Genomic DNA, 12,705 nt, shown 5'->3' with positions numbered 1-12,705 from the left:
AGGCCACTGCCTGCTTTTTGTTTGTCAAGACCTAGAATTCCTGGGTGTCTAGTTGGTAACCTCATTATACATATATCACGCTAAATACGCCAGTTCGGAGTTAAGAGTGTTTTGTGCATGGGATTTTCTCAAGGGTTTTGGAAAGATCCGGTTCAGTTCACCTGCCGAATCACGGTACTGTTTAGTGACCCCTAGCTCCTGGTCATCGCACTATGGAACAATGGGATTAGGTGACCAAACTGGCTTACTCGTCACTGTTTCCATGCCAACATAGTCAGACGCTAGGATTTACAAGGCCAAGGGTCAACATCCTACAGCACTACGTAATCACGAGACTCAGGTGTGAGTCCGCGTCACACAAACACACTCACAAACACCGACCTTGCACAGGACAATGAGTCACCAGGTAGCCCTATATAAAGTCTGTTCAAACAAGGCCGACAGCACACATCAGAGAGAAGTCGCCAGGTGCACAATATGGCTACAAGGGGTAAGGTTGGTCGTCGCGCTGCTGTCGCTGGCATGCTGTTCAACCACTGTAGCTGGGCAGTTCTCTGCTAGCTTCTGGGAGACATGGGGACACTACATGCAGCTGGCCTCCACCAAGCCCATCGACTGGAACGACACCATAGGTCTCCGGGATTCTGGTCAGGTTCAGGAGTCTTGTTATGACCAGAGTGTACAACTTCACACCGACATGACGACCGGCCAGTCTTACGCCATCCAGAGTAAGTCATAAGCAACATGTTTTCAACTGTTTTATTTTGTACAGATAGTTGTTGTTGTAGTACATGCTAACTACTTTTAGCGACTTATAGATTTTGGCTGGTGCACAGACAATTGTTGCCCTGAATATCACAATCTTCCGAGATGGGCGGGGCTCGTACACACTGTACATACAGCTTTATTTGCCCCGCCTCTTCTAAACATTGCTCAGGCCATGTTTTGCGATTATATGGATTGTCAGTTTTCTTCCATTTAAAAAACAAACCTCGACCATGCTGTAAAATGCACAAAGCAGCTACAAACGAGTAAATATATGCCGAAAATTACACAAAAATATCGGAAAACGGATACTAACACAGAGAATGCAAAAGATAATCAAAAGTCTAAGCAGAAGATGTGAATTAACAAAAATGAGGAAGAAATTGTTCTATATAAAATAGACCATTGTCTGCCGTTTGTTCAACCCTCCTGACCACTTAGATTTCATAATGAAGGCAATGTACTTTTTTCTATCCGCACGCTCGCATCAGCATCATATAATCGAATAAACATGGTCTTAAGTACTTCTATTGTGGGCTATTCAACTCTCAAATAGTTTGCTCTAGCAAACATGGAAAAGTTTGTACCTTCTGATTCAGAGGTTTCATTCTTCTTTCAAATGTCCGACAGTTAGCCTTGTTTTCAATAAGCATATTTTTCAGTATTATCTACAAATCAATCAGTATACTCTTTTGCGTTTAGCTAGGCAACGGTAAACAGTGTGAGTAAAAGTTTGTCAAACATTAAAAGATGACCTATGGATGACCTAACTGTGTAAATAATGACAGCAGAGGTGTGCCCAGCTAAAGTCGTTGATACATAAGTGTTTTCCATAATGTGTGATCATTTGTTGACCTCAAAAGATAGCATACTTGGTCATTCGTTATGATATATTTTGGCCATACCAAGATTTTATTCTGTTTAAATTTATTTACGCAACGCCCTTTGAACAAGTCCTGACGTGTGCGTCAATCCCCGCAACAAAAACATGTACCAACGGTCAAAACAGACGCTATGACCTTCGGTTATAATGTCAATACACACAAAAAAAATGTTACGTTATTCAAGCGCCTTCTCGTTTTCAACCTGTAGGCTGTTGACTTTGAGTATCAGTTACTGTAACAATTTTTTTTTATCTGGGAGTCGTTGAGGTCCTGGGCGTCAAGAGGCCCTGGGTTTAATCCCCTAACATGCCCTGATGTTGCGCTCTTGGCAAATTTCACTCCGATGGAAGTGGGTGGACCGGCGTTTAAATGGATCGCTAAAAGAATCCACCATAACAATCGAAAAGAGTTAACATGCTCCTTCCTGGTGTGAGTGGATTAAGATATGCAGTCCCAGTCCGGCTCATGTTACCTGTAACATTGCAGTGGCCTTGGGTTCTTCTTACATAGTGACAACATTGTGGGGTCGTGTGGCGTAACGACAGAGTGTTCGGCTCAGAACCAAGTGGTCTTGGGTTCGAATCCTGCCATGTCACCGATTTCGTGCACTTGGAAAAGGCGCTTTGCACGACCTTCCTTAAGCTAAGGGCACAACCCGCCGTACGTGCAATTTGTCCGTACGTTTTTTGGGGAGGCCACGTCCGCCACGTATTTCTGAAAACGTTCAGGCTGTACAGGGCAGGCTCGTCGCCCGTACTGGCACGTACGTGGGGCGATTCTGCAGCCCGATGGCACACTGAGTTTTGCCTGCACGTAAAGTTCTACGGCGTGTCTGCGTGCTCCAAAATTCGTCGGATTCCCTACGAGTTCGCACGGAGGCAGTACTTACCACTTACGGATCCCAAAAGATTTCCCACGTTTTGGCACGTGGACAGCACGTATACGTATTTGCACGTACTTCAACAATTTTTTTTCGGATCTGGGCGTCGTTGAGGTCCTGGGTGTCAAGAGGTCCTATATTTAATCCCCTAACATACCCTGATGTTGTGCTCTTGGAAAATTCCACTCAGATGGAAAAGAGTGGATAACGTTAAATGGATCGATAAAGAATCCACCATACCCATCGAAAAAAGTACGCTTCTTCATGTCTAGCGGTGAAATAGATGTTAAACAAGGACAACAACAACATTCCTGTTGTAAGCGGATTAAGATATGCAGTCCCAGTGTGGCTCATGTAACCCGTAACCTTGGAGTGGCCTTCGGTTCTTGTTACTGATAACGTTGTGGGGTCGTGTGGCGTAACGACAGAGCGTTCGGCTTGGAACCAAGTGGTCCCGGGTTCGAATCCTGTCATGTCACCGATTTCGTGCCCTTAGAAAAGGCGCTTTGTACGACCTTCCTTACTCTACCCAGATGTACATGTACAAATGGGCACCTGAATTCGGCTGGGGAGGTAAAAGGTGGAAGGAGTGAGCTGGGTTGAGTTCAGCCTACCGTGCCCGAGACACCTCATGACTGTCCGTGCAGCCTCAAAGGGCGACAAGACTACCTTTATCTCCTGTCTGTCCTGTCCTGTCTGCACTGTTGAAATAAGTTATTAACTTGTAATGAGTACTGTGCTGCATTGTCCTCGTCTGTCTTAAAGCAAATTTTAAAAACTAATTGTCTACAGGGCCATGCTTTGACTTTCTCAATTAACCCCTTTTGGCGTCATGCACTGGTTTCGCCCTTCCGCTCCATTAAGTGTTGCTAGAGCAGACCTTATATCAATTTGATATTTTTCGCACAAAGATATCCACCTAACATATCGGCCGCCAAATCGATGTATACCGATTTACTCGTATGAACTGTGACACATAGCTTGATACATATAAAATCAGACTGGCACCTATAGATAACCTCTGTAATAACACGTGGTTATAACTCATTCTTCATTCCCCCGCCCTCCCAGTGCTGGACAGTAGCGGAAAGCTCAACCCAACGGCTCTGTTTGAAGGTCGATATGACGACTTCGGTAGCTTCAAGGGCTGCAGGGACCGCGTCAAATACGCGCCAGACATACCGGCCGACATGAAGGCCATGTACTGTGTACTGGGCTGGACAGGAATCGCACCGGTAGGTCATTAGGCATGACAAAATCATCACTCTTTCAGGAAGATGACATCATTCACACCAGCCAATCAGAGACTGTGTCCCACTTGCCATGAAAATGTCGAAGACGAATTCCAATTTGTTATGAGTATGACCTGTCCTACCTACAGTAAAGACAGAGAAGCGTTGTTAAAGAATATTAGAACCAAAGCGCACATCTCTCTTACTGGTACACAGAAAGATATTTTTTTATATGCTGCTATATAATGTTCAACTCATATATATGCCTACGTAGGTCAGTTTATCTATACTTAAGTCCAAATGCGAGACCAGATCACTTATATATGCTGCGCTGTTTTTGATAATATTTTGTTGTTCTGTATGTAGCCTCGTAGTACCATTGCCTATATAGCTAGTAGTTGTTATTGGTTGCCATACATCGTACCTTGTGCGATTGTGGAAATTTGCCGAAAGTCATTCATTCATATAAAAAAAGTGTTACTGCTATTTGCCGTTGTTCTTGTACTTAGGAATTGACGGGAGGAGCACAGAGTTTCACACAGGGACTCTGTGTACCCAACACGTGCGGCGATCTTGAAGTTGCACTCCTTGCAAACACAGGTATGTTAGAGCTACATTTGAGGTATTACTTGTGACCAACTCCTACAGACAGATCGTTTTATCTTTATTTTCTGTTAATGTTCTAGATGGATAAGGTCGTTTTGACAGCTCTTGAAAAATATATTGAGCGTCTTTCTCATCGCTCGTAGTTCATGAGTCCCTTTCATAACCTATATTCCCATTTATAATAGTGAGTAAATCTGCGCCAGCTACGGCTACTTGACCTGAAGCAAATGTGTGGTCGTACCGTGGCCGATAGCAACAATGCGCAACACTACCTATTTTCTGCTCAACACTTTTTACTACGCAACACACCTGTCTTTCTTAATGGTGCATCATTCTGCTCCTCCTCAGGCCTCCTTGGTACAAAGCCAATGCCCAGCTGGACTGTGGTAGGTATTCTCTGTCACCGGGAAGAAGTGTACGCCAGCTTCGACACAGGGGCCTACGTTGCATTGTAAGACATTAGTTGTGCAATCATATCAAGAAAAGTATATTATAACACTGATATTGCACCATCAGCTGTGAGTTTACATTCCAATAGAAATAAGCTTCATGGGGACATTGTTGGAAGTTGTTTAAAATGTACTGCGGGGAACATCTGCTACATGTTACTCCAATGTAGGGAATATCATATGGCCGATACTCTTGTGCTGAAGCTAAACTGCAGAATCCTTACCGCCGAATCTTGTAGAAAAAAAGGAAATCCTTACCGCCGAATCTTTAAAAATGACAATGTACCACCGTTCTAGATCCTTCATCGCCATCATCCTGCTGATGTTGCTTATCGGTACGCTGTTCGAATTCATCATAAACGTATCTTACACGGAGGAGAAGGTGAAATCTATAACTAAGAGTAAGTACAATTTATTAAAGATGCGTCTTATTGAAATTTTCTAAACATTAATGCAGACACACCTTTCGCGCTGCTCGTCCTTTCTTATTATGATAATGTTTCTATACATCATTATATCATGATTCCGGTTTGAGGTTGGACGTCTTTTGTAGTTGTGATATTTGATATGTAATATTGTATCTAAGAAATGGTTGACAACACATATCAGGATATGATTGTGATCTCGATACGGCGATTCTCATGTGATGTTTTTTGTTCTCCAGGTAAGACTGGTCGGTTCTTTCTGTCTTTCTCTGTGTACTCCAACACCAAGAAAGTGTTCAACACATACCAGCCGGCAGGGCAACTTCCGGCGCTTCACGGCATCCGGGTCATCAGCACTTTGTGGATCATCTATGGACACACGGACTTCTTTGCCGACAATACGCTTACAAGTAAGATGCCCCTTTGGAGTAAACTCCAGGCAGATTTGCCAGTGGCAGTAGATAGTATCAAAGCTGGCAGAGGAGTGTCACTAGCGACTTGGAGATTACCTTTAAAGGATGACGTGTTTGTTGTTCATGTTTTCTGCTATTCTGATCAAAAGAAGACGTCATCAAATCAATATGATTCAAATATACCTTTAGACTAGCTTTTTTGTCAACTTAAGCGTACAGTTACCTGATTTACAGCTTTTAGTAACTGATCCTGCTTTTCTACAGCTAACAAAAGACAGAAGGATGAATGGTTCTCACAGTGGTGGTATTTCATACGAGGAAGCATGGACATGGCCGTGGACACATTCCTTCTATTAAGGTACAACTTATATCAAACATTTATACAAGCAATCAAACTTTATCTAATCATTGCACCAACATGTTCATATCCAGTTGTGGAATCGCTACCCATATGATTTTTAAAGTTTTTACAAATAGTAGCTTTTTAAAAAAACTGCATTTAATGGAAAATTGAAATATTCGTTGAGTATGTACATACCAAACACAAATACGGTCCTGTATAATTACATTTCTAGCCTTCGTTGATTGAATTTTTTTACAGTGCACTGCTGGTGTCCTACCTGTTCATGAAGCAGCTGAAGAAGAATGGCGGCTCCTTTACTGGGAAGGACCTGCTTCTTCACTACCTGCACCGTTACTGGAGGTTAGGGTTCCTTCTAACCGTGTTCCCTATCTTTCACTGGTGGATATGTTAGCAAACGTAAGGTAAATTTTAGGCTGTACTATGTTTAGGCCGTGCCATAACAATGGTCTTGATATGATATCTGATAGGGGATTTAGACCATATACTTCACTGGCAAGTTTCATCCAAGCAATTTGTTAAGATAACACTTTGACTGTGTGCTTTGTTTCCAGGCTGACCCCCGTGTACGCCTTCCTCATCATGATCTTTGCCTGCCTGATGGTCTACATGGGGACGGGACCCGTCTGGGCTAGTCCTATCAACCTCGCCACGGGGAACATGAAAGCCTGTCAAACGTGGATGTGGACAAACCTGTTATACATCAACAACTGGTTCAACGGTGAACAAGAGGTATTAAGATACTAAAAAATGTTGCTTAAACGTTATCAGCACTACCGCTGATTCTCAATTAACGTGATGCTTTATCAGAGTCACTCATTTCATAACGGGTCAATTTTCCAATCCACAGTGTTTCGGCTGGTCGTGGTACCTTGGTGTGGACATGCAGCTGTACGTCATAGCTCCCGGCCTACTGGTTCTGCTCTACAAGTAAGTCAGCTTGCCTCACACAGGATACATACTTAACGCGGATATCATTACATAGAAAGCTGAAACGACAACTGCTTTACAGAAGCATTCTCTAACCATAAATGTTTTAGAGCCTTCAGAGCAGCTTTTTAAAGATTTGCAGGCGAACGGTTGTAATCAATAGATTGTTTATTCATATCTTTCAGGAAGCCGAAGTTGGGTGTAGGTTTGGTGACCTTCTTCCTCATCCTCAGCATGTTCCTCACCGGAATCCTCTACCACCTTTTCGTCAAGTATGTGGCTTTATCAACCTCTTCTGCGATTAGTTTACATACTTTAGACAGATGAGTAGCACTGACAAGTTTATATTCCAGATGCGTTTTAATAAACCGGCCATTAAGCTAAACCCATGCAGTCCTACATTTTCACGATTACCAAGAAACGAGAAGAAGCCGAACTTCTGTGTTAGATCTGTGATGATATATATATATATATATATATAAATGTTTTGACTTGTTGTGACCTGTACTTAGCTCGGTTGGGCAAAAATGTACAATAAATTCATTCATTCATTCACTAAAATGAATATAACACTGCTGTAGACTATTTCTACTTGGAAGAAAAGAAGTCAAAGCATTAAAGACTTGCAGAAATAATAATGAATACAATTTATTCTTTAACGATCTAGAGGATCATTTCCTCGCTATTAGATTGAAATATTTTCCATGTGATAATTCGGTCGGGAAGTAATGTTAAAACGTCTTCAAAAAGTGCGATTTGGGGCATCCGAGGGCGAATTAAAATGATATGCATGACGTCATTTTAGAGAGTCGCGTTCTTCTAGTAGCTCTACCCCCGTCCGCTGTAATGGCGTCTTGTACTACAGGTCGTGTTAGTACAAAGTCCAGTAGAAGTTATTGTGTCGCAGGAGGCCCACATGGCGTTAGCTGTAAGAATAGTCAGTCTACCGAGGGGATATCTATGCACAGATTCCCCAAAGTTAAAAATGACAGAACTGCGGCTGACAAATTGAGAGTCTCAGCGAGCTAGAAAACAGTGTACAAAATTATGTATCAAGTTTGTTCAGAGGCATCGGCATGGTTCCTTCCGCGACATCTATGGCTCTGCACACTTCGAGCCCTCGTACTTCAACATGAACCTTGAGATTATATTGGGGAGAGCTGTGGGAGGACCAGAAGGATTATCGCAGGAAAAGTTCCAACTATTGACACCGCTGGTCTGCCGACTCCCAGTCACGGAACGCGCGCGGAGAAGGGTGAATTCGCCACAGTTTATCACAGCTGCAGGACGTTTATCTGTCACATACTAGTAGTAATTCGCCCTGTAAATTTACCTTGTATTTCGCTTGTTCTGGTCATAACTGTGTTGCCATTATTGTGAAGTACTTGTACGCTTAGACTCCGACACAAAACAGCACAAATGATTCTTGGATTTTACATCTTTCACAGTCGGCGTCCGGATAGATTTCATAACAAAGTGAACCGCTTATACCGAACACGTAACAGCAATGATGCCGACGCTGTCCCAAGATTTTCAAGCACGAAAATTTGCTGACCGTATTCAAAATACGTTGGAAAAATTGTCACTAGCTATAGGTTTTGTTATGAATATTGTAGTTCTTGGTCTCCGTAAAACCAAGTTACGAGCGAATCTGGGATTTTTCGTCGTCAACAACAACAACTCTAAGAAAAACTTTAGTGGCCCCAAAAAAGATGGCGGCCGTGCGCTAAAAACCGGAGACTTTTCGAATTTTCTTTCACGGAAACACCAGTCTGTATGTTTTTCCTCGAATCACTAGGAGCTTACGAAATCTGTCTGTTGTGTAGTGTCTTAGCGGTGGACATGTTGTTGATAGATGAGTTAAAATAGTCTGGTTTTGTATAAAAACTTCTAGCGTAACCTGAGCATGTAAACAAAGGAAATATATCGGGGTTGCGGGACCACAAGCATGTACGGACTCGTTACTATGTCATCGATAACTCGTTTTTTTTTGCTCGTGTAGCTACAAACTTGGCACTTTTGTCGCTAGAGTTTGTCATGAATATTGTAGCATTGATATGTAGTACTGATATGGTCTCCGTAAAACCTACTTACGAGTGAATCTTGGATTTTTCGTCGTCAACAACAAAGAAAAATCCCTCACACTAAAATGGCGGCCCCGTGCCATGCGCTATTATTTAACCACACTTTTCGAATTTTCTATCACGGAAACAACAGTCTGTGTGTTTTCCTCGAATCACTGGGAGCTTACGAAATCTGTCTGTTGTGCAGACAAATATGAGACAGAACGAACAGTCACTCCCGAAATGTTTCACGGACTCGTCAAAATCTGGAGGCGTTTAGCTATCGGCCGTGCTCACGACTAGAAATAGTCAGTCTACGACGTACTATCTATCCGATAAAAGCTTACAGGTTTGTAAACAAACACATACTTTGAGTGGGAATTTATTTTGAGTAGCATTTCTTGTGGCAATGAGGTTGCTTCTGATTTAAATCCTGGCGAATTGTACGTAGTTGGCTGTTGTATATTTGTACGCGACAGTGAAGCTTTAGCCCCGGTTTCGCTAGACACAAGCTGCAGACTGTCGGACCGCAAAGAGGCACAAACTTCTGCGCTTCCGCTAGAAAATATTTTCAAATTAATGTACAGCATTGCCTCCTTACTGAGGATAATGTAAGTTAATGCTATCATTTGTGTATAGAAGAAGCGATGACTGTTTGTCTCCGCTTATTCCACACGCTACAATAATGAACTTTCTCCCCCCTTGCGTTACGCACTCTTAGTACGTGCATCAACTTCAAGTGCCTCTAAGATATATTTTAGTGGCGTGAATACAAACGAAATTCTCTTCAAGTGAAGTGAAGTATGTGTTCTTTAGTCGTGCCGAGTTTCGTCAATCAATTATGTTTCCTTTATAAGATATGGGTCTATCAAATGTATATTATTCCCCTAGTCAACCATACCAGCTAGTAGGGGACTAACTAAAATGACGTCACGGCCTGTTCCTAATTAGTTCCAGCAAAGAGCTCAAAGTACACATTTTTATGTCGCTGTTTGAGGGACTTCCGGACGGACAATTGATTTGAAACTTGCATTGACTTTTTCAGTAAAGATCAAATTTTTACATTAGTGATAGAAAATGCTACAGACGATTCCATTTCAGTTACACTTTAAAACAGACATGATTACATTCTCTATGAGACGTTTTTTGGAATCTTCTGTCCTTGTGACTCACAGCTCTTCTTTTATTTCATTCTAGTGTTCCGTCCGGATCGTATTACGCTACGGTGTACAAGTTCACATTCACCCGTATGGGACCGTACATGGTTGGACTACTCATGGGCTACATTCTCTTCACGACTGACCGCAAAGTGCCCAACACCGGCAGCACAAAGGTACGGACGATGTATTTAAAGAAAAGTACAAATCTTAAAAGCAGCTGACCGAAAATATGGTTTTATTCATTAACTCATTTTGCATCAGCATTGCATCCGATTTATATAGTATGGTCAGAAACGTTTTTTTTAATGGAGGAAAATTGACGCGCGTGGATGTCATCCATATTATGGAATCAACGTAGCATTACAGTTCTAAAACTACATGTATTACACTGATTCCTTACATCCAGGCGCTGATGTTGCTGGGCTGGTTTGGTGCGACCGCCGTTGCTGTTCTGTTTGTTGGCGCTCCCGGGTGGATCGGGACCCCGTTCTCCATCTGGGGCCAACCAGCCTGGAGGGCGTTTGACAGGACCATGTTTTCCTGTGCTGTGGCCTGGGTCGTCTTCGCTTGTTGTGTTGGATATGGAGGTACGAGATTGCATACTTTTCAATCTCTTTACTCAGATCTCATTTCTTCAAATGCCTACAAAATTGTCTTACAACAAGGCGCACCCTCACTAGATACCTTCAAACAACATTTGCAGTGAAATGTGCAAAGTTTTTTAGTGCAATATAACCGTCTGCGGCCGCGCCGCGTGCCTGTGCAAACTGGTGTCTTAAGCCGATTGGCGGTTATAGGGCTATATCGATAAAGATATAAAGATTGCGCCAGTAGTTTACGTCAAGTGAAATCATCGGTTTATGACCAACGACAAATGCGTAACAATAAGACATTAAAGTCACACATAAATCCACATATGCAAGACGCGGAGGGGAAACCATACAAGAAATCAAATCTTTTGATTACGGTTCTTTACAAAGAATATTTCTATTGTTGTCGCTAAAACAATCTCAACTGCGCAGACGCATTTTTTTCTATCAGTTCTTAGAGACGTTTACATTCCATTCTCATTTTTCAGGTATCATCACGGAGTTCCTATCCTGGAGCGGGTGGGTGCCGTTGAGTCGCCTGACTTACACTGCGTACCTCGTGCACCCCATCATCATGCATGTCTACACCATGTCTCTCAAAACACCACTGTTCTACTCGGCTACTAATTGGGTGAGACATCATTTTAACTCATGACCTTAAAAACCATTGATCATTAGATGAGATTCGGAACCACATATGTTACGGCAATAAAATGAAACATTGGTCTATGTTTGTTCATACATGGCTGCCATTGGTATTCACTTACATCACTCGATCGTCTGTCTTTTTCAGTGGTTCTACTTCATTGCGTACTCCTTCATGGCCTTCCTGTGCGGCTTCGTTGCCTCCATCATGGTGGAGTTCCCGTTCTTCGGGCTTGAGAAGCTGATCTTCCCCCAGCGCAGAGGCAGGGACAGCTCTAAGGCATCAAACAACGTCACCAGCGGGGCACATGACAACCAAGCTCTTGAACTCGGTACGTGCACGGGAATTTCCTGTATGAGTAGCAAACTTCAAGTGATTGCGGCTGTGGCAAGCGTACTGTTGTCGTATTTTTGTTTACACGTTGTTGCCATTTTTTTATTTTTCAGGTGAAACTAGGCAACCAGTCGATGACAGAGCTGCAAAATCCAACGGACAAATGGCGATAACTAACGACGAAAACGACAAGATACCAGGACAAGCCAACGGACAATGGTCCGTCAGCATCTCAGCGAATCAGGAGACTTTCGACCAGAAACTTTAAAGTTTCATTGTCATGTGCTGAACACTGCCATAACTACATGCCATGGTGGCATTTTTACCTTTGCCAGAATGGCTAAGGTTATGTTTTGGGCTTGTGAGTCTGTCTGTGTGTGTGTGTGTGTTAACAGCATAACTCGAGAAGCCTTGGATGGATCCTGATTATATTTGGTAGGTGGGTAGGGGTCGGGAAAAGGAAGGTCAAGTTCGATAATGGGCCCCCTAGCGGCTTACTAAGGTACTGCAGCAGAACCTCAATTTTTGATATCTCGTGTTATGGACATGCTGTGGTCATGATTTTTGATTGGTAGATAGCCCCTGGGGCAGAAAGTAAGTGCTGTAAGTTTGGATCCCCTAGCGGCTTGTTTGGAACTGCAGCCGCCGATTTCCTTTCAAACTTTGGACGAGAATAACTCGAGAACGTGTAGATGGATCGTCATGATTTTTGGTATGTAGATAGCCCAAGTAACAATTTACATAATGGAATACTAATTATGCAAATCAACAGCTAATTTGCATAATTAATGAGGAAAGTTTGTAAATCCACTACATTTCATGATAGGACTTTCAAACTTGTCACATATATAGATGAGAAAGAGAGAAATATCATTGCATATTGATTATGCAAATGATGGTCTCATTTGCATATATAATGAGAAATATGAACGTGTTGACGAATCGTCATGCTTTTTGGTATGTAGATA

General features: G+C 42.6%; 1 protein-coding gene across 1 annotated transcript; it reads left to right on the top strand.

Annotated features, from left to right (window-relative positions):
* Positions 1-502: 502 nt before the first annotated feature.
* Positions 503-12,062, top strand: LOC118430319 (nose resistant to fluoxetine protein 6-like; the record flags this gene model as incomplete). Its single annotated transcript, XM_035841091.1, is given in 16 exon segments — positions 503-728; positions 3,601-3,764; positions 4,271-4,361; positions 4,716-4,818; positions 5,114-5,217; positions 5,481-5,651; positions 5,919-6,012; positions 6,256-6,357; positions 6,570-6,747; positions 6,866-6,945; positions 7,131-7,217; positions 10,206-10,341; positions 10,575-10,755; positions 11,247-11,389; positions 11,552-11,735; positions 11,851-12,062. Coding segments are annotated over 16 exon segments (2,199 nt in total), but the record flags the coding sequence as incomplete, so codon positions are not given.
* Positions 12,063-12,705: the final 643 nt, after the last annotated feature.

Source organism: Branchiostoma floridae, chromosome 14, assembly GCF_000003815.2.
Source record: "Branchiostoma floridae strain S238N-H82 chromosome 14, Bfl_VNyyK, whole genome shotgun sequence".
NCBI classification, from domain to species: domain Eukaryota; kingdom Metazoa; phylum Chordata; class Leptocardii; order Amphioxiformes; family Branchiostomatidae; genus Branchiostoma; species Branchiostoma floridae.
Note: the sequence above shows the minus strand (reverse complement) of the source record. Positions and strands in the feature narration are given on the sequence as shown.